The 22,547-nt window shown below is 38.6% G+C and overlaps 1 protein-coding gene across 7 annotated transcripts in view; it reads left to right on the top strand.

Annotated features, from left to right (window-relative positions):
• fgfr1a (fibroblast growth factor receptor 1a) overlaps positions 1-22,547 on the top strand; it is a 34,011-nt gene that overhangs the window by 5,175 nt on the left and 6,289 nt on the right. The window contains exons 2-11 of one of the 7 annotated variants that reach the window (XM_072432495.1): positions 1,838-2,015; positions 11,564-11,806; positions 11,921-12,010; positions 12,689-12,861; positions 15,493-15,616; positions 16,493-16,683; positions 18,586-18,730; positions 21,202-21,389; positions 21,829-21,974; positions 22,322-22,443. In XM_072432495.1, coding sequence (XP_072288596.1) covers positions 1,865-2,015; positions 11,564-11,806; positions 11,921-12,010; positions 12,689-12,861; positions 15,493-15,616; positions 16,493-16,683; positions 18,586-18,730; positions 21,202-21,389; positions 21,829-21,974; positions 22,322-22,443 — 1,573 coding nt within the window. In that variant the 5' untranslated portion in view covers positions 1,838-1,864. Of the gene's footprint in view, positions 1-1,837; positions 2,016-11,563; positions 11,807-11,920; positions 12,011-12,688; positions 12,862-15,492; positions 15,617-16,492; positions 16,684-17,264; positions 17,416-18,585; positions 18,731-21,198; positions 21,397-21,828; positions 21,975-22,321; positions 22,444-22,547 lie in introns of all 7 variants that reach the window. The other 6 variants (XM_072432493.1, XM_072432494.1, XM_072432490.1 and 3 more) reach the window with 6 other exon arrangements.

Here is a 22,547-nt window from a genome sequence, read left to right as displayed (position 1 = left end):
GCCATTTTCTTGACACTACACCAACTGCCTGGTGACAGAGCGCTCCTGAAATGATCATTAACTTTCTCAGATTGTCAAACTACTGCCACAGCTTATGTTTGGCATTCAAAATACCATTTGCAACATGGTAAATTATATCTACCTGGGTCTATTCTGGAATTAGAATGCTTCTAATCCAGGACTAACAAGGACTAAAGTTTAGGACAAAACCTGAACCAGTAAAATATACAAGAACAAATATGGCTTAAGGCTACAGTTCATTTGTCGTTTATTCGAATGTTGGTCGACTAAGTATTTTACGTAGATTGTGTGGATTTCTAATGGGGCAGCAGCAAAAAGGAGAAGACATGAAGTGAGTTAACTGAAGACTTTGGAGTAAAATGTGCCTTTTTACTCATAAATACATCGTTTCCAAGTGCTTTTCTGTATGAACTGTACTTTTTTGCTCAAACTTCTGTGCGGATGTAGACGTCTGAACGCAGTTTGTGGCAGATACATGTAATGCGACTCTTTTTAGTCGACTAATCAATCGGCAGAGCATGTCATTAGTTGACCTGCAAGGATCATAAGTGTGCAAGACTCCAGGGCAGTGCTGTGCCATTAATCCAATTTCAATTGCGCTCAAGATTCAATCAGTTGTCAATGATATGCCTAGGTCTTTTTAATCAAAGTCTACCGCCGATCCATCATTAAAAGTCATTTTAAGAGCTAACCGACCGAAGGAAAACTGTGATCGATCAATATGAGGAAAGACATTTTTAACCCTGCGTCCCGTCAGTTATTCGATGACCAAAAGCGTACCGTCGCTTTGAGCCGTCTTCTTTACGTGACAAATTCTTCAAAGGACGTAGCCGAGATGACGGGACCAAGTGCGCGTGTCCGTATCGCCCTGACGAGGTCCACAGATGTCGCTCCAAGGGTCGCCGGTTGTAAAGCTGACGTCGGCTGAGAAAGCGAAGGCCGCGGCTCATCCTTCAGACTCTTGAACTGCGAAAGTGAACTGAACCTTTTTTTATGGCGACGGTAGTAATGACCTCAGACCGCAAGCGTAAAACAACAAGACGTCTTTATCCAGAGATGTGAGCTGCGTGTTTCACCGGAGGAGCAAGCTGTCACTGTGCACTTTCTTATCTTACTCTGATGTTTTGTTGAAGCGCTTCAGTGCAACGCTATCTTTGTGCAAATAGACAAAATATGAAAATGAAATACTGTTTGACAAGGGATGTTTTTCTCTCTACCACCGATTTTTATATACTTCTACTTTGAAACTATTCGACCTAAATACTGCAAATGAACTTTTTCTTTTTCTATCAGATCATTATTATCAAAAGTACAAATACAAAGTTAAACTCCAGACATAACAAAGATACTAAAAAGTGTGTATTCCATGTTTTTTTGTTTTACCGTATAAGGCGTATATTTTCATATATAAGGCGCCACAAAAAGACACAATCGCTTTAAGGTCTGTAAGCACGACCATATATAAGGCACACTCACGCTTTTTGAGAAAATTAAAGCCTTTTACGTGCGCCTTTTATAGTACGGAAAATACGGTACTTGTCTGGTTTGATTCGGTTTGAGCCCATTGTACTCCTGATGGAAACTTGGTCTAGTCTAGGTTTACTTCTGGGTTTGCTTCTGGGTTTAGTCCCAATTTGATGGTCAAGAATTGCTTTCGTCAACAATAGCCACCTATAGTGTTTTATTACAATAGATCAGCAACATTTTAATATTGAGTTCATCTTCATCCGCATTTCGATATGATGCCCACTTCTACCTTGGTGTCACCTCTTCCCCCCGTGTATTTCTGACCCGTCTGTGCTGTGTTTCTCTGCAGTGAAGCCGTGCCCATGCCACGCTGCTGATGCCCTGGCCTGAATGGAGAACCGGTCGCACAGAAGCCAACGGTCGTAGCTCCATGTTCAGGATGCTGACGGGGCAATGTTTACTCCTGCTCCTGGCTTTATGCACACAACTTCTGAACACGCACGGGCGACTGGCCAGCGCAGATGAAGGTGAGTGGCTCTTTCAAATATCAAGTGTAACGATGTTGGACGCAACGATAATTGATTGCAATGTAATGTATGCTTCAAAAGAGAGAGAAAACGGTTTGTACATCATCTTTTTAAAGGGGTTGTAATTGATTTTTACTGTTTTTGAAATGTGAAAAATTGAACCAATTCATGTTGTATTGCTCACTTAACTAATGCTTTCTCAGCATCCTAAATAGTCATCGCAATGAGTGTGTAAATGCTTTTCACGAGTCTCCAAGGCCAGAGCGAGTTTTGCCGTCCTGGGTAAAGCTAACAAACATTACACGGCACACTTCCTTCTTCTCAGAGAATAAAACGCTCTATAATTAAGTACAGAGAGAGTGCAGTGGTCCCATAGATGCTTTTACAATGATCTGTACTGGCGCATAACTGATTCTACTTTATTACTGGTACATGCAAAAAATTGGGTAAATTTGCTAGTTCTGTTTTTTCAGATATATATATATATATATATATATATCTATATATATATATATATATATATATATATATATATATATATATATATATATATATATATATATATATATATATATCTCTATATATATATCTCTATATATATATATATATATATATATATATATATATATATATATATATATATATCTCTATATATATATATATATCTCTATATATATATATATCTCTATATATATATATATATCTCTATATATATATATATATATATATATCTCTATATATATATATATATATATATCTCTATATATATATATATATATATATATCTCTATATATATATATATATATATATATCTCTATATATATATATATATATCTCTATATATATATATATATATATCTCTATATATATATATATATATATATATATATATATATATATATATCTCTATATATATATATATATATATATATATATATATATATATATATATATCTCTATATATATATATATATATATATATATATATATATATATATATATATATATATATATATATATATATATATATATATCTCTATATATATATATATATATATATATATATATATATATATATCTCTATATATATATATATCTCTATATATATATATATATCTCTATATATATATCTCTCTATATATATATATATATATATATATATATATATATATATATATATATCTCTATATATATATCTCTCTATATATATATATATATATATATATATATATATATATATCTCTATATATATATCTCTATATATATATATATATCTCTATATATATATCTCTATATATATATATATATATATATATATATATCTCTATCTCTATCTCTATCTCTATCTCTATATATATCTCTATATATATCTCTATATATATCTCTATCTCTATCTCTATCTCTATCTCTATCTCTCTGAAAAAACAGAACTAGCAAATTTACCCAATTTTTTGCATGTAAATTATTATTTATAATGCTTGTCACATAGGAATTATGTCTTTATTTTCACTGTGGAGAGTAGATAACTTATGATCAACGCCTTTCCTCATGTGCCGGCTGGTCTGTGTGTAGATTTCTTCACTAAAAACATATACAAAAGACTCGTCCCCCTGACAAAGAGATGCTAAATCTCAGTGGGACTTTCGTGTTTAAATAAAGGGCAATGGAAAATAATAAATAAAATGTCTGAAAATCAAAAGCTCAACGTAAAAGGTTTGTCGCTCGTCTGTTTGGCAAACGTGTGCTTGCCGTGTTTTATAAGCAATGAAGGCTGCAAGGTTTTGGTGCAAATCCTAAATTACTAGATGTCCCTAAACGTCTCTCAGTCCACACTTATTCAACTCTTTTAGCTGCGTGTAGACCAGGACAAGAGGTCTGGAGAGTTAAACGTTGTGACTATTTTTACATTCTTCTTCTCTTTTTTTTTGCTTTTTTTTGTTTCCTGATGCAATGAATAGTCGGATTATATTATGTAAATCCAACATTAAATGTGTTAAAACATGTCTAATAAACGTCTTAGTTGAGGTTTAATTATCCAATAAATGTGAAATATCTGTATTTCACATTTGTCTGTAATTAATCACAAAAATGCAGAATTACTTTTTCCATTTTTATCAGTTATATTTCTTACTAAAAACAATGTACTCAATATTCAAATCTTTCATATCTTCAAAGCAACATTCACAATGTTTGGGTTCATTGCCCACCTCACACCGTAGTAGATCTGTTGCTCCTGACACATTTATCATGGCTTGGGACTGGCACAAAGACCCCTCTGTCTGGTGGCTGGGTACTTTTCCCTGGGTTTGAGCTTTATTAAATGTCCTGTATCACCGGGGCAGTCTTATCTGGCCCGTTGCCTTGAGAAGCAGACCAGTGATAATCAGAGCTTTGTTCTTGTGCAGGAATGTAATCCTAACACACTCCAGGCCACACGGACACTGAGGCCTGCTCTTTGTAGTGTGCGTGTTCCCACTTCCCCCTTTCTCCTCAGTCTGATGTTTGTTAAGTGCAACAAATTCATCACAGACGCTCTTTGCATTTACAGGCGTTTAAACGTTTTGTTTTTACAGTGGTGAATGTTCCCTATCTGACGTCTATACAGTTGAAACACCAGATGAGATCAGTTGCTGTAATATTTTGGATTTTGAAGCAACAAACTGCATTCTTCCAGCACAGTGTTAGTACTATAGTAGTTACTTTTGATTTAATTTGATCTCACAGTGTCTTTGCTACTGTTATCTGGAATATGCCAGAGGAATGTAGCTGTGATATCCACAGTAAAATAGGCACGTTTTTTGTAGTACAGCCAATGTCTTCAATCAACTAATGCTGATTTGGTGGCTTTGTAGACATTTCTCCTTATAACCCCCCACTAAAAACGTTTAAATATGCTGAATATTCTCATACCCAGTGACGTGTGGTCAAGTTTACAGATGATGAGACAAAGTGGCTCAAAAAGCTCCAATAGGCCTGTTGTTGATGACACTTTTAATTGTACTATTAAGAGTTTGAGATGAGTAATGGAAATATACCCCTGTTGCTATAGTAATAAACACTTAAAAACATACCGGTGTATATACATTTTTTTTTTCTAATGGGTAAAAGTCCTAAAGATGTCATCTATGAGCAGGAAGCTGAAACCCATGACTAAGATTACATTATTTTTAAAATTCTTTTAATTTCTATTGTTTAAACATAAAATAATAAGAACAAATGTAAAAAGAATAAACATTAAGATAAACGAACACGAAACACGGGACTAGTGAGAACTCAGGATAAATAAAGAATAAAAATAAAAGGTAAGGTGTCACCCAAAGAAAAGACGGTTTAAAGCATAATGTTTTTTTTTTTTTTTTTTAAAGAGTCCCATTTTGTTATTTTTTTACATTTAATTTTTAAATTTTTCAGTCCAGCGGTTATTTTGTCCATAGATCCGTCCGTCCAGGCTTTATCATCCGACCTGTTTGTGTCGCCATAATATTTATACAAGGTTCATGTCTGGGCCAATAAAAACACTGAAGTCAGTGTTTTGATTGTGAACGCAAAATGGAAGAAATAAAAATAAAATGTACATTACAGGACAAGGTCTCGCAGATTAACATCTTAAGTGCATCTCTTAATTGGGAAACTCGCTCTCAGTTGGTATTATATTGTCTTCCCGTTTGTTTTTTCTTCTGTGAACTAGATCGCAAGCTTGAAAGCCTATCGCCAATACTTTTTTGTTTACTTGTGAAACATCTCCTCTCAAGCCGTGCAGTGAAATTTGACAGTCTGGTTTCAATTTACAGTCCATATTTCTTGTAGTAAATGACAGACCGATATCTGCGCAGAGACAGAGCATTGAGCCTCACCTCGGGTTTGTTCAAACGCCGTTCAATGTCAGATTAACTTTCTAAAAGTGCTCCGTTGTGCACTAGATAATTTTTCCTGACTATTAGAAGACAAAGCAATCAAACAAAGTATATCTACAACTATATTTTAAACGTTTTTATGGTGAAGCCGTGAGTGAACGCGCTGAATATATTTAGTCTTCTTGACATTGAGCAGTTTCTTTTTCTGAGGACACTCCCTGTAAACACGCACTTGTTTTACTTTTTCCAAATTTGTCAAGGTTTGTTTTATTTTCCAAAAAGGATTCATCCAGATTTGGCTGCTAGAGGTGCTCTGAAAAGGGGAAAGCGGCGCTGAAACCAAATCCTTAAAAATGTGTCTCTTGGAAGCGTTCCAGAGGAGTAATAGCCGGCTGGACGTGTGGGCAGCGAGTTGGGATGTTTACACTCTACAGTCGGAAGTGGAGCGCAGCCACTGGATATGATAAAGCCGCAGCATTATAATTAGAGATATTAGGAAAGAAGGTCTCTAAAATAAACTTTGTGTAGCTGCTCTGGAGCCAACTCTGGGACAGGGAGGATTAAATGGGTCCCATGTGTCGCCCTAGGGCAGCGCTGCTACCTCGTCCAGCTCTGCTCCTCTCCTTTGTAATAAAAAGGTATTTGTTGTCACCGAGAGTAGAGTTAACTGCCAGGGAAACTATAAATTAGCCTGTTTTTTGAAAAAGAGGAAAGAAGACGCTGCTCTGAGCCCGCCCCTGCCGCCTCAGGATAGAGTTTCTTCGGAGAATGTTTGTCTTCTGTGTCATAAATTTCCATTGTGGTGGAGGGCTGGAGGTGGGGGTAGGCCGAGGCAGGATTTACACCCCACCCTGTCGCCGAACACCAAATGGCCAGGTACTATCTCTGCCCTGCTCCCCCGCTTGCGAGGCTGGGAGTCCTGGGTCACTTTCCCCGCTCCCCGCTGTGTGACGGACGGCTTCAGCTGTCCACAAACAATCGCAGCACATGCATTTGGCTGCATTCCTTTTGTCTCCGGGACAGGGAAACAAAATGCTAATATTCGAATGGCTCTGGTTTATGCGTCCTTCTTTATTTACACAAATAAGACAAGCTTTTTGTTGTCTGTAAAGTCTTTGTTGCACTAAAATACCTTTTGATGTTGTCACTTCAAGTTATTAATTATTTTTCATTTGCTCACCAATCTTTGCTCCGGCCAAATGCAAACGATCTGCTACTAAATTAGATTCGCTTTTATATGTTCAAAATGCTTGTTGACTAAATTAGCGCTGACTAGTTTTCCATGTGGCTCCAAAGTGCTAATTCATGTTGATTGTGTCTCATTTAAAACTGAACAGGCCAAGTTGGAGAGCATTCAGTGCAGACGGTCGCCTGGTGATCTTTTTGGGGTTTACTAATGGTCTTTGTCCCAGACTTTGGCCTCCTGCCGGTCTCTTTTGTCTCTTATCAATCTTCTTTATGCGTCTCCCACCTCTTCACTCTGCGCCGGTCAAATTAGCAGAGAAACGTGCCAGTGTTTTTTTCAATGTGGCACAAGGAAAAGGCCTCAGCCGTTTGGACCCGCTGCATTCAACCATCACTGTAGCGAGGGCAGGAAATCCCACAAGTCATTCATGCAGCATATTGCTTCCTATCTTGGACTCCGGAGTAGGTTCCAATGACTGGTGCTGTGCCTTTTCCCCCTTTTTCACACACTGGTGATTTTTAGCTTAAAAAAACACTTGAGTTCTTGTAAAGTCCATGTCATTAGTCTGATTTCAAACCACGTCAGTCAGGTTTTGGAAGAAGGCTAGAGAGCTTTGATAATCCAATCAGTGAACCATTTGGATTAACTTGCATAAGATGTTTTTATCCCCCACGTTAGGACTGTTTGAGGGAGGAGTCAAGTTATGTTTACCAAATCATGTGGAGTGAGACGATCATGGATGTTTGTCATTCTTTTCCATATTATTTTAAACGCAACAATGTATTGGACTCTCATTGTGCAGTGATTTGTATTTAGCCCCTTATACTTATTCTATGTTTTGGATGTTTTTTTATTTCCTTCGTACAGCACTTTGGACCATTATGATTCAATTTAAATGTGCTTTATAAATAAACTTGACTTGTACAACTACTATTTTCTGAGCGAGCCTTGGTAGCCCACCACTGGATTGTCTCTACTTGTGACTGGATTAGTTATGATGTTATATCATTATTAGGAATGTCAAGATTATTAGTTGAATTCATAATCGGGATTATTCAGGTCACAATATAATACTAAGAACCATAAAATAATAGTTGTGACAATTTTCAATTAAGTATATTCTGTTCAATCTATAATCCCAAAAAACTGACTTGAACGTAAAGAACTTTTTTGAATCTGGCTTTTTTCTTCACATTTAACATTTAGCCGGTCCCAAACTAGTCACATGTTAGACAACGGGAAGGAAAGAAAATGAAAGATTTCACTGTTTGTGGATAATCGTTAAATCGTGATTAGATGTTAAAAATGCCCTGCCTCTCGAAATTATATTGTGTGCTACTTTTGTATAAAACACGTATATTATCCGCTTGTGCTGTGCAAATGGAGGAAAAGAACATGTAACATCACTACTTCTATTGATCTTGATGTTGTCTTCCCTAAGCAGATAACTCTGACGTTGACTCTGTCTTATCTGTGGCATTTGAGACCTGGTATTTGCGACCTTTGCCAGTCCTTTTCGGATACACCCTCTATCCCCTAAATCTACTCAAACATTTCTCCTGCCTCCCCCTATTTGGTTTGTTTTGGAGGAGAAAGTTGATCCTTCCCTCTGGCCCCTTTTTCCTGCTGGGATTAGGAGCCCTGTCAGACATATGTGATCCAGGAAATACCTTTAGTAGGCCCAAGTGGGGTCACCATAGCAACTGGCACCAGAACCTGCCTCTGCAAGCCTTCTGCACATGCTCAGTAGAGACGCTCTTTTATAAGCTAGATCATGCAACAAACTAAAAACATCCACTTCCAAATATTGAAAGTGGCTTTAATAAAATAATATCTAAAGTATTATAGCGTGTATTTTTTGCACTGTAGTTAAATAATACTGTATTTTTAATTTAGTGTCTGACCTTTTTACCCTCTTTAAATGATCCTTGCTGTACGGTGAAGGCGTAGAATGAATCGCACGGCCTTGCACACGCTCAGTTGATGCTACCACTGACCTCTCATTGTTCGGGAGTCTTTTGTTGGGATGATGGGAGGGATTACACTGCAGGTTTCCTGATGTTGACACAAAGTTGAAGTGCTGTGTGGTTCTACTTCCTGCGCAGGGGAAGTGCAAGGCCAAACACTGTGATTGCGTGCTTAATTTGTCTACGTGTACGACCAGAACCTCAAAATGATCTATTTCAGTTTCGCTCATCACTGTCAAGTACTCGCAATACCAAGTCAAAGGTGATTTATTGCAACAGTTTTGAGCTTTACAACACAGTAATTACACAGTGTAGGTTTGCACATACTGATCAACAGTGCTGTCATTTGAGAATAAATAAATAAGCAGAAGATGGATGGAGATGGGGAAAGCAGTAGGGCTGTAGTCAACGGAAGACCTGCTCAGCTGATCGCTTAGTCGACTATTAAGGGGAGTGTGGCAAAATCGCTCTAAAATGTTAAGTATCTCTATATATCTGACCCAAAATGCACTCACACAACTACAACTGCACTGGAGTTTACGCAAAAACTACAATTCATACAGAAAACTACAAAGAAACTCTGTATTTATGTGTAAAAAAAAAGCAAATTAAGCTCACGGTTCACTCTCAAATCTTTAAGTAAGTAAGTACATTTTATTTATATAGCACCTTTCACAGACGGAGGTCACAAAGTGCTTCACAAAACACAGAATAAAACAATAAAAACACAAAAAACTTACAGTGAACAATACATATACAACAATATACAGTAAAATCAGTCCGTAAAACAAGTGCATTTAAAAGGCTTGACTAAATAAAAAGGTTTTAAGCTGACCCTTAAAAGCAGTAACTGAGTCCAGTGACCGTAGGGAGAACGGAAGATCGTTCCAGAGTCTGGGGGCAACAGCCTGGAAGGATCGGTCTCCTCTGGTCCGAAAACGGGTGCGAGGAACCAACAACAGTTTCTGGTCCAAGGACCTTAGTGAGCGAGAGGGAGCGTATGGTTTAATCAGATCGCTGATGTACGATGGGACCTGACCATTTAAAGCTCTAAAAGTTAAAACAAGAATTTTAAACTGTATCCGGTAGGAGACCGGCAGCCAGTGAAGGGCTTTAAGAATGGGTGAAATGTGGGCCCTTCTATTTGTGCGGGTTAAGATCCTCGCTGCAGAGTTCTGGATCAGCTGCAGACGAGAGAGTTCCTTCTTGTTAAGACAGGAAAACAAGCTATTACAATAGTCTAAACGTGAAGACACAAATGCATGAATTATAACTTCCAGGTCATTTTGAGACACCATTTTCCTGAGCTTAGAGATTTTCCTCAACTGAAAGAAACAGTTCCTCGTCAACAGCTTGGAGTGGTGCTCTAAAGACATGTCTTTGTCAAAGACAACACCCAAGTTTCTAAGACTTGGTTTAGCAGTCTGACCTAAAACACCCAAGTACTGGTTTATCCCTGGAATGGCATCATCGGGGGCAATAATCAGAGTTTCTGTTTTGTCAGCATTTAGCTGCAAGGAGTTTTGACTCAGCCATTGTTTTATTTGCACTAAACAACTGACCAATGATTTCAGCTTCTGGATCTCAGAAGGTTTAAAAGAGCAATAGAGCTGAATATCGTCAGCGAACAGGTGGTAGGACACATCACTAAACTCTTTAATGATCATTCCCAGGGGAATTATATAAAGCAGAAATAAGACGAGACCCAAGACGGAGCCCTGAGGAACTCCACACAACAGATCAGCTGAGTCGGACATTATTTGGTTTGCAGCAACACGAACTCTTTCCATGGCATTTCCTTTTTTTGCTGCATGTGGTTCCATACAAATCCGTTTAATCTAAATTAAAATAATAGTTCCCTAATACAAATTTTGGTCGCTTAAGACACCATCGACTGATTAATCGACCAAACGACTAAAGCACTACAGCCATAGAAAGCAGCTGACTGACGTAGAGGTCAAACTTATTCAGGAAAGACCTGTAGGAAGTTGTAAAGTAAATCACTTGTTAACATTTCCTGAATCATGTTTAGACCTGCTGGGGTCTAAACATGCAGCGGGTTCGATATAGCGGTAAGAATGCCACATAAGTCGGACAGTTGCAATCTCGCGGCCATTGTGTGTGGACAAACAATGCGATTGTTATGGACGGTGTGGCGGCAAAATTGGGTTACCCCCTCCCCCCGCGCACTACGTAGTCGTGTAGCACAGGGGGGCTCAGGTGTCCCGTGTTGCGACGCCTCTCTGCTCTTCTCCGCTCTAATCGAATCCCAGCTCCTCTTGTAAAGTAGCTGCTGCCCACCCTGACACACGACAGGCTTTGACTAATTTGGAATAAGATTTAATTTACAGGTGAGGTAAGAAGGGGAAAGTGAACAGTGGAGACGAGGAAAAATGGCTTGTGTTTGCTCATGGTTTTGGACAGTTGGATAATGTTCAATGAATGGAACCGCTTTATTAGATCTAAAATGTGTTGCTGCTTTATTTGATCAAATGTATCTTTATAACTATAACTAATCATAATCTTTACTGTTCTTTCAGTTCCCATAGAAACACAAATTGAACCATACACTCTCTTCCTGGGGGACCCTCTGGCCCTGAGCTGCTCCTCGAAGGACGCGGACCACGCTGTGAACTGGACCAAAGACCATGTGGTGATGGTGGACGGTGAACACACTCATATTCGTAATGGACAACTGGAGATCGAGACTGTGGAGCTGACGGACTCTGGGCTCTACACCTGCACCACCTTCAGCAACCACAGCCTCTACTTCAATGTTACAGGTGAGGGAAGATAAAGAAGTTAAACCGTTTTTTACACTGTGTAGAAATTACAGTTTTAAATGGTCACATCCATGGCTCTTTAAAGCTAAAATATATAATGTGTTTTTGTTGTAGTTGATACTTTGGCTTCATCTGAAGATGATGATGAAGATGAGGAGTCTTCATCAGAGGAAGCAAAGTTATTGGGCAGTCAGAAGAAGATGCGTAAGTATAATATTTTAACTTATTTATTTATAGCGATTCAAAGATCCAACGGGGCATCATGTTTTCATGTTTTTCAAAAATCATGTTTTTCACTTGAAATGTCCATGTAAAGTACAACTAATAATTACTTTATTACAGCCATTTGCTCATTTAAGGTTGTAAATTATAGCAATTTGCTATAAAGTGTATTTCAAACTATTTTGCTTTAATGTTCTTGTTGTGTGGACAGCATTTGAGGCAGTGCCTCTGAGGCCCCTCAGGGGGGCCCGACCCCTGATTTATACATTCATAGCAATTGTATTTGCAATTGTATGCATTTGATAATTACTGTTTTCTTTAAGCGAGTCATCCGATTGTTTGACTCACTCTTGGTGGTCAGAGGGAAAGTGAATGACTAAAATAATGAGGGCCTTTATTTAAACTCTATAGTGAGTAACCGTGTGTCACTTAATGTTATTAAGTATCTCTTTGACCTCAGCATCTGTACTAACCACAATGAGTCTGAAGCGTGCCAGGCACACTGGCCTTAACATCCTAAACATGACTCAGTGTCAGTTTAAATTTAGGGAGTTATAAACGAATAATATTTAAAAAACTAGACACTAAAATATATATTTTTTTAAATCCAAAAATATTTGCTTAATATTTTATTATTTGTTTTGTGTCTTCTCTTGTCAGCCATGCCTCCTCAGTGGGTTCAACCAGGGAAAATGGAGAAAAAGCTCCACGCAGTTCCTGCCAGTAAGACTGTGAAGTTTCGTTGTCAAGCCAGTGGTAACCCCACACCAACACTGAAATGGTACAAGAACGGCAAGGAGTTCAAGAGGGACCATCGCATTGGAGGATTCAAGGTTTGTGCTTTGCTGTTTTTAGTGTCTAACTTGATCTTAGTTGTTTATGTGTAAGATATTAAGATGAGGCCAGAGCAATTAATACTCAGGAAGAACATACAAACTCTCACGTCACCTTCTATGTATGTTTCCTCACTCAATATGTCCACTAAATATAATCATATCTTAATCACTGTGGAACATTATGATAACACAACAGCTTAATTTAGAAACTATTGGTTAACTGGCCCTTGTGATAACTTAAATGTGCCCAACTTTACTTTAGAGTTTCAGAGGTGTAAGTGATCTCATGTCAACATTTGATCACCAGCCCCTCCCTGTCTCACTTCTGACCTCAAAAACATTGCTGGCTGAAATCCAATGCTTTAATGACGTTCTATATTAACAATAAATCCAGGTGGCAAACTTTAGTCATCCTCATTTTGACAGTTTTCCTTTTGTTTTTATGCAGCTGAAAAAGTGCGACCGCCTGTTGACATTTCGACTTCCTTTATTGACATCCTTTCTTTCCAGGCTAACTGTATTCATATGCGTACGTAAATGCTGACAACGTGTAATATTGATAAGACATTTTACAACTGTCCGAGTCGGTCATGTTTGCTTGGTTTCGTAAGTATTGGGAGTATATCTCTACTTCCCTCTCCTTATCACCCTTGGCTGTGGTCCCAACCGTTTACTGCTGATAGTAATACTGATATGGGCTTTTCTTGGTAAATTCCTCCGTTTGAAAGTGAACAAGTCGACTTCTTGTCTGGCCTTTGTGATCTGACGCTGTTTATGGGCAGTAGTAAATCTTGTATTTTTATGTACCTTAAAGTTTTGCGATGAGTGCGGTTTGAGGCTGTTGTTGCACAGGTGTGTGGAATACTTTACGCGTTAACAGAGGGAAATGTCTTCTCCACATCTGCTCATCCCATCATGTGCATATCAGTCCTGGGGCCTCATTTATAAAGCCGCTACGCACAAAACGAAGCCCAAAGTGTTAAATGGCGACACACATACGGGCACACGGGCGGGCTCAGGGCGGAAACTCGTAAGGAATTGGCGTATCACTGAAGTAAGGTGGGTTGGGATTTAGGAAGAGGGAAGTGCGTACAGGTGTGCTGTGCAGGTTTTTATAAATAGTCTTTTCTTTTTGCGGCTGTGAATCTTTTACGTTCCCGTTCGCACGCTTTCAAGTACAATTTGACGCACACTTTTATAAATGAGGCCCCTGTCCTGTCTTAACTGCACAGCTGGAGCTTATTTAGGAGTTTCCTCTCAGCTGCCCGTCTCCACCCTGCAATGTAGAACTTAAAGAAGTCTCAGCAATTCAAAAAGAAACCAAAGCGTCCTCACCATTGATTACAAATAATTCATGATTTGTGATAAGAGAAATTGCAATTGGCAAATCGCACAGGCTTTAGTACCATTATTTCCTCTACAAATGCGTCTTATTCTGCTTAAAAACTGACGACCCTATAGTTTAGATTTGCGTATGTGATTCTTTTATTAGTTTGTCAGTTTATTTCAGTGTTTTTGTCAATTCTTCTGGACGTGTTTAAATTGTAAACCTTGAACTGAATTCCATTCAAACGTAAATATTAAACTTAAATGGCAAATCTAATCTTAATTGCATAGTTTTCATGAATTGTGAAATTGTCATTTTTGCCTCTTCCCTTCATATTATTTCAATTTAAAAAACAGTTAAACCTTTCGGATAAGGCGTTTATTTAGTTCAATAAATAGATTGCTGATACTGACCTTTTAAATTAATACAACCCCTGAATCTTACTTGAGTTACCGGTAACCTCATCCTAAATTTAGTGCAGATTAATACAAACATCATTCATTAATTTACAGTTACCAAACGACGCCGCACCATTAACATCTGGCTCCAGTTTTTCCGTCTAGGTGCAAATGTCTGCCTCGGCGTATGGGACATGTGTCTTTCCTCCCACACTCTGTTTTTATGGCGTCTATTGTTCATATCGTCTGTACAGAGGGATAGAGTAATGTAGACCACATGCATGAAGCCAAGCACAACACATCTGGCAGTAGGCAGCTGGACTCCCTCCTCACCTTTTAGCTAAATGAGCCCGCCGTATGGTTGGTGGATATGCAGGTTTGATGTTGCTATTGCCTTAGAGGGTGACTGGTAAATCACACACTGCCGGTCTTGGCAGATTTATGGAAGAAAAATGATAACATGTCTCGGAAAAAGAGCGAGACATGAGCTGAGGCTAACAAGGTTTGGACAGGTTTGGGCAGATGTATATAAAACAACATTTCCTGTGCTTTGTTTGGATCCTGTTTGTCAAACGCTGGGTGTCAGGAAGGAAGAGGTGCAGGATATTTGAATCCTCATCACATATAATTAATCTCTGCTCAGTTGACACTTCTATACAGTGGCTGTCAGGAAACTTTTGTGGTTTTATGTTATGTTTTTATAGCCAGTTTCTAACCGTTTGAAGTCTAGATGGATTGGCAAGTCCTTAATCCTACTAGTTTGGGCGGTTTCATTGACAGGTTTGCCCTGATTTAGTTCATTCATGATAGTATTTGAAAATATAGACGACATTGATTTAATAATGTTTAAGTGTTGTCATAAAATGACTGTACAAAATGAACAATAAGACCTTTTGTTTATAGGTTCGTGACCAGGTGGGCACCATCATCATGGAGTCTGTAGTGCCCTCAGACAAGGGCAACTACACCTGTCTGGTGGAGAATCAGTACGGCACCATCAACCACACTTACCAACTAGATGTAGTCGGTAAGTTTAGGACCCACACAATCACTATAATCTATCATTCTCTACATTGGATTGTTGCTCACAAAATCTTTCAAAATAATATGCAAATCTACACAAACATATGAACTTTACTGCCACTGTCGGTCAAATGTTTACATCACACTTCAAACGCCAAAACACATCCTGAAGCATATTAGATTTAAGATTTTAAAGGGGGATCTCCCACTGATCCTTCAATCCATGCTGAGATGATGTCATTGATGGAACAGGAAAAGCCTAGATCTCTGTGGACCTTCTCAATGACCACTTTTTCAAACATGGAATACATTTTTTGCTTATTTTGAAGAAGCAAAATTTGAATAAAAAGAGGCGAATTTCTCTGCACCTGAGCTGTGTTAGTTCATTTTATTTATAATCATGAACAATAAATAAAATCAAAATCAAAATCGCCTCTATTTATAGTTTATGATTATACTTTGTGCTTAGCGACAAAAACAGCACTTATTTTCCCCGAAAGAAATAACAGCCCAACCTGTAAAATTACATGGTGTCATAAGATTAAACAAACCTGCTATTACTCTAAGCATCTTGCCTTTTTTTAGGTTTGTGTTTGGACTGATGGTAGCATTATATAGACTTAGGCACAGCTTCATCATTACGATGGTTTGTTTTTGTGTGATTGGGTCACACTCTGGGAGGAAGGATTTTAAACTACATAAAGAATAAATTTAGTTATCATTTACCATATCTAGTTATCATATTATTAATTGTATCTTCTAAATCCACATCAAAGCTTCTGCAAACCTTCTGTCAAATACAATGCTGTGACGTCTGTCGAATCAAACGTAAACTATATGTGATCATAGCGTCTGTTTTGGGCCTTGTTGTCATCCACAGAGCGCTCTCCTCACAGGCCGATCCTTCAGGCCGGGCTGCCAGCGAACCGCACCGCTGTGGTGGGCAGCGATGTGGAGTTCGAATGTAAAGTGTTCAGTGACCCTCAGCCTCACATTCAGTGGCTCAAACACATCGAGATCAACGGCAGCCGCGTTGGTCCCAACGGGCTTCCGTACGTCCGCGTGCTCAAGGTAGAAACAAGATGCTTTACTGTTTATTGTACGATGTTAATGAGATGCACCCATTATAATCTGATAACAATGACACCTTCATGCATACTGCGTGACCCTTTCAAAGATGAGCAAGTGGCATGTTTGAATTTTGAGTAAATAATCACATAATTTTCCCTTATATCACAGATAGATTTGCATTATAATATTTTTGTCTATTTTAATGCAAATTCACAGGTCAGTGGTCTCATGGTGACAGTCCCTAACTTGGATTAAGACTTCTCCTAAAAACAAATGCCAAATTAATGTGAGACCAAAAAAAAATAAAAATAATCTATGCTCCAAAGAAGTTAATCTAATCTTGTTATCTTGTTTCTTGTTATGTGCTTGTTATACAGCTATTTATGTCACAATGTCATTGCTTTTTCCATTCAGGAAGTAGTATTTCTTCACACAATCGCCCAATCCCTTTCATTAGTTATATACAGACAGCCACTTGCTTGTCCTTTTAACGCTGATATATCATTTTTATTCTTACAGTTTCACCCAAATGCCACTGTTGTTGTTGTGTCTTGTGCCCATAACATGTTGTTTATTTCCAGCATTCTGGGGTCAATAGTTCGGACGCTCAGGTGCTGACCCTCTACAATGTGACTGAGGAGGAGGGCGGGGAGTATACATGTAAAGTGTCCAATTATATAGGAGAAGCCAATCAGTCGGCCTGGCTGATTGTGACCAGATATGAGCCCTCAGGTAACCACCACCACCGCCGCCGTTGCTGCTGCTGCTATGGCCCAAAAGAGGACGCTCCCGGAAGCATCCTGGAAGCCCCTAGACGAGCTGTTTCTCTCCTCCCTCCCCTCATTTTTTTTCTACTGCCTCGGTGCTCCTGACTGTAAATGACGCTATGGAAAATTCCCAGCAGAACAGTTGAAAGTGTTTAGACCCTGGGTTATGTTGTCTGTGTGCCGTAGCTCTGCCCTCGTAATAAGGGCCTCTCTGCCATCTTCTTCTATTACTGCCGCTCTCCTGCCTTTCAAAGTCGTGTGTGTGCGTGTGCTTTTTTCCTACCCATCATTCTCCTACTTTTACAAGCCCACTCTCCACAAAAAAAGGCTTTGTATGATTGGAAAATAATCTCTTTTGTAGTTTTTATTTTTAAGAAATAATAATCATAATAAAACGCACACAAAAAGACCTTTTATAACAAAGACTGTTGCATTATCTTTTTTCCATTCAAAAACAATTGAAACAATCTTTGGACTAGTTAACTTAGCGGAAAAAGAATAATTGCCTGACTAGTCAACTTCTAAAATAACAGTTTGGGACATTCAGTTGCATTATTGCCCCTGAAGACCCAATCAAAATAAAACCTTTTTTTTTTTTTTAAATGCACATTCTACTGAAGAAAATGTACATAAAGCACCGGTAGTGCATGCTTCTGGTGAGGATAAATAGTAATTTAAATTTATTTTATAGCAAGTATTGATTGTTGCAGTTTAGTTTAAGGCAGAGCAAAGACTGTGGAAAGTGTGTCTGTCTGTCTGTCTGTCTGTCTGTCTGTGTGTGTGTGCCCCTGTGTGCGCCCCTGTGTGCGCCCCTGTGTGTATGTCCACGAGTGCTTGTGTTCTGTTCTGCTGAGGACTCTTCCATGGCGATCATCTCGTGCATGTAGAGATGAGACGAGGTGTCGATGTGGTGATGGGATAGCCCAGGTCTGGACTCTAACCCAGCTCCTCCACTAACAGGCTGGAGGGCTCTCACTGGCAGAGTCCTCTGCAGTGGGCTCTTGGTGGTGCCTTTGGGGCCGATGGTGTTGGATCAAGAATAACAACTCTCTTCTCTCTTTCAAAAGCTTTTACTCATGGTTACATTTTCCTTCTTGGGCCTCTTGTTGGGTCTGCTTCCTTTGTTATTTTCTAGACCGCTGGCCTTAACACCACGGACAAGGAAATGGAAGTCCTTCAACTGAGAAATGTGTCTTTTGAGGATGCTGGGGAGTATACCTGCTTGGCGGGCAATTCTATCGGGTACTCTCATCACTCTGCATGGTTGACCATTTTTGAAGGTATCAGTGGTCCTGTCTTTCTCCTGTTTTTCTACTACACGTCTTTATTCATTTCTGCCTGGCCGTTCATTATCACATTTATCAGAACGAGGTTAGTTTGACCTCAGCTCTGTAGAAGAATGTGTGGGGAAGCCAGGTCAAGATAAACTCTCCTCTCGCTTTATGCTCAGCATGGCTCGTGCCCCCATCTAAACTGATAAGATGGGGGTGTAAGCGCCATGCTCTGCTGTATTTATATAACTCAGAATGCCAAACAATACAACAATGCTAACATAGTTATAAGAGAAGGGAGATTGCCACCTGAAATGTGAATCAGAAATCAATTTCAAATTGATTACTGGTGTCAATCCATGAGGGATTACACCGACATAGACCATAGAGTACCTGTTGCATATTTATAAAACACAGTGAAGCAGTATTAGAAATATTGTTTAATTCTATAATAAACAATTTATTTTAAAATGCATTTAAATTGTAACCAGGATCTTGATGAATAACTAGTCATGTACAGGGAAAGTTTCAACAATCCCCTCAGGTCAAATAGTGACCCCGCAGTGTCTCGTCTTAAACCATCTGACACCACATTATTGGTCTGGGGCAGGTAGGACGTCACTATCACTAAAGGCTTGTTTGGCAGCTCTAATGAGACTCTACTTTGAACTCCCTGTACTCTCTGCTCTTTAATTGGTGTTGAGTTGGTGAAAAGCTGATGTTCTTTGACAAGCCGGGTAAATGACATGTATCGCTGATGTCATTTCCTGCTGTGAGCTTTGATAATTGCCTCTCTGAACCGGAGTGGTCCCATTCGCGAGGGTCCGAATGGGCATTGGTCCAATTATCAAAGCGCTTGTCGGTCAGCCTCTCCACACAAGAGCAGTGCACTTGTGTAGCTGGTGTTTTCTGTTAGGGTTGTGATTGCACTATGTTGGTATAGCAGCCGTGGTTTGGGATAATTGCTGTGGTGGTTTTCAAGAAATAATTTTAGCCACCAATATAAAGCAATAAAATGAATAATTAAACATGTTGTGCCTACAGGCTATTAACGGAGCTATTAATGTCGCTGTAAATGTAAATGGCAGCTTGCTTAAAGTTGACACTGCTGGTGAAAAGGAAAAACATTTCACTTAAAGATGTCTGTGGTTTACTAAAATGTATTACAAGTTTTTCATCATGTAATGTTTTCATATAGTAATAAGGCATTTTATTTAATTTAATCTGCAAACAGAAGTTTGAATTTCTTGGTTTATTTTGTTAACATTTAGAATACAAATAAATTTCAGAGGAGATTTTGAATATCTTATTTAACTAGATATAACTGAAAATTGGCCTAAAATTATTCTAATTTTGCAGGTTTTTTTTAACTTTAAAACTTTAATAAATCAGGCTTGGAATTTAATATAAATCTAGTTAAGTACAAGTATAAGTTCGGTGTGTAGGGGCTACTTTAGGGCTGATCTTTATGTCCCATTGTAAGAAAACTGCCTTTGAAGTCACAATGTCTCGTATAAATCTATGAGTGGATTCAATAAAATAAGATAACACTTTGGACAGTATTGTTGTTCCCATTTGAACCTAAAATATTACAAATGTATGTAAACAATTTCTTTTATACTATAGTTCAGTTCGACATATTAGGAGGACACTGTAGGAGTTTTATGACTTCAGGGAAGAGCCAGATGTTTGAGCTTCAAACATTTCAAATCCTGTTTGACATATTCTCTTCCTCCACAAAGACATATCCCAAACCAAGGCTTGCACGATACTCTTAAACATGGAAACAATTACACTCTGAGTGCTGGTGTTTTCACTGAACGGGAGGAAAAAAACACAATCAGTTTTTTAATCACATGCACCAGTTTGCAACTTTTAAAAATGCCTCACAGATGCCCTTAAAAATGAACGTGCCAATGTGAACGATACTTATCTTGGATTGTTATGAGTTATGCTTGTGATATTCTGCCTTTAGACACAAATAATCTTAATGATGGTTTAGAAATGTGTGTTGAGTCTTCCTTTACTAACGTTTGGTCACTGAACATAGACCTCATTAAGAGTTTAGATTTATAGAACAGGCGTTGCTTTTTAAACTCTGAAGACTGAGTGTGTGTTCTCCACCAGAACATGTACAGTGCAGTGCAAAGGCTTCTGTTTGGTTTTATACAGAATAATTGATTAATAATTTAAATTAATTTGGGTGCACTAGCGTTACAAAAAGGCCATGGTTCTGTCTTACATTGGATGGACATTGTGCCCAAGCTCTTTTAGTTCAGGGTGAAATCAAATCACAGTAAACTCAAATGAATAATTAGACCAAGGAAGATTTAGCATCTTCAGTCTTTGTGTCCGTATTAAACACCTTTGACGGCACTTTCCACTGAAGCTTTTGCACTGAGCTGTATATTTACAGGTAAAGCTATGCTCCTGTAGTTATTTCTTTGACACATTTCTTGCCTTACCCTCCTATGTAGCAGTACCCACTTACCCTCCAGCCAACCACACATATCTGGAGGTGGTCATCTACTGCGTGGGCTTCATCTTCATCATCATCATGGTCGTCATCACCATTATCGTCAAGATCCGCACCTCGTCCAAGAAAAGCGACTTCAACGGCCAGTTGGCCGTGCACAAGCTGGCCAAAAGCATCCCACTGCGCAGACAGGTAACAGAAAGTAGATAGGGGTTTGCATATCTCCTTCTTAGCTCAGATATTTTTATAAAGTTTATAGCATTAAAAACATAATCTTATAGTTTGCGAGGATGGCTCAAGATTCATTGTCTAATAATTCTAATAAGATCTTTTCATGCATCGCAAAATTCAACAAATGTAACGTCTGATCACATGACAAGGACCAATCAATGAAATGTTTTAAATATATATACATACATTTATTAATAGTAAGTTAACATCTTACAACAGAAACATATGTTTTGAGAGTTTTGTTAAGCTGAATATAACCACTTGTCCCTCAGGGTGGAGAGAGTATGCACCGTAAGTTTTTTTTTGCACAGTTTTCATAGTTCACTAGTTTAGCTAAAAAAATACTTCAGTGACTGTATGAGCCACTTCGGGAAAGTAATGTCACTGCTCTTTACATTAGGTCTCTGTGGAGTCGAGCAATTCTATCCACTCTGGAGTGATGCTGGTGCGCCCGTCCCGCCTCTCCTCTAGCGGCTCTCCCATGCTGTCCGGAGTGTCCGAATACGAGCTGCCCCAAGACCCACGCTGGGAACTGTCCCGCGACAGGTCGGTGCACATGCAAAAGGACGAGTTTACAACACTTAAGATTTTAATAGATGTTAATGACAATATTCCCTATAATGTACTCAAGTAATTTGTTGCCTAATGTTACATGTTTGCTCTAAATATTAGTAATTGTTGTAACTTTATCCTTCTCCCCATTTGACTTGATGGTCTGTAAAATATTAGGTTAGTGTAGAGTATGAAGCTATTAATGATTGCCCAGAAAATAATAGTTTGTCTCAAATAGGGGCTAATTTAAAAGTTTTCAGTGGCTGTAAATGACTAAAACTTCTGCAGACTGTGCCAGATATAAATGCGTTAATGTAGTTTTCATGTCCTCGCCGCTTCAGACTTGTTCTTGGAAAGCCCTTGGGTGAAGGCTGCTTCGGTCAAGTGGTGATGGGAGAGGCTCTGGGTCTCGATAAGGAGAAACCGAACCGAGCGACTAAAGTGGCAGTCAAAATGTTGAAATGTAAGTTTGCTGGTTTTATAACTCATCTCATGGTTAGTTGTGAATGGAAAGCCTCTTGCGCTGTATATTGCCTTGATACTAGTGTCCTCTGCTTTGGATTCGAG

This window comes from Eucyclogobius newberryi, unplaced genomic scaffold (genome assembly GCF_026437365.1).
Source record: "Eucyclogobius newberryi isolate DKJ021-1_F unplaced genomic scaffold, fEucNew1.0.hap1 SCAF_6, whole genome shotgun sequence".
In the NCBI taxonomy this organism is placed as follows: domain Eukaryota; kingdom Metazoa; phylum Chordata; class Actinopteri; order Gobiiformes; family Gobiidae; genus Eucyclogobius; species Eucyclogobius newberryi.
This window is presented reverse-complemented; position numbering and strand designations above follow the sequence as displayed.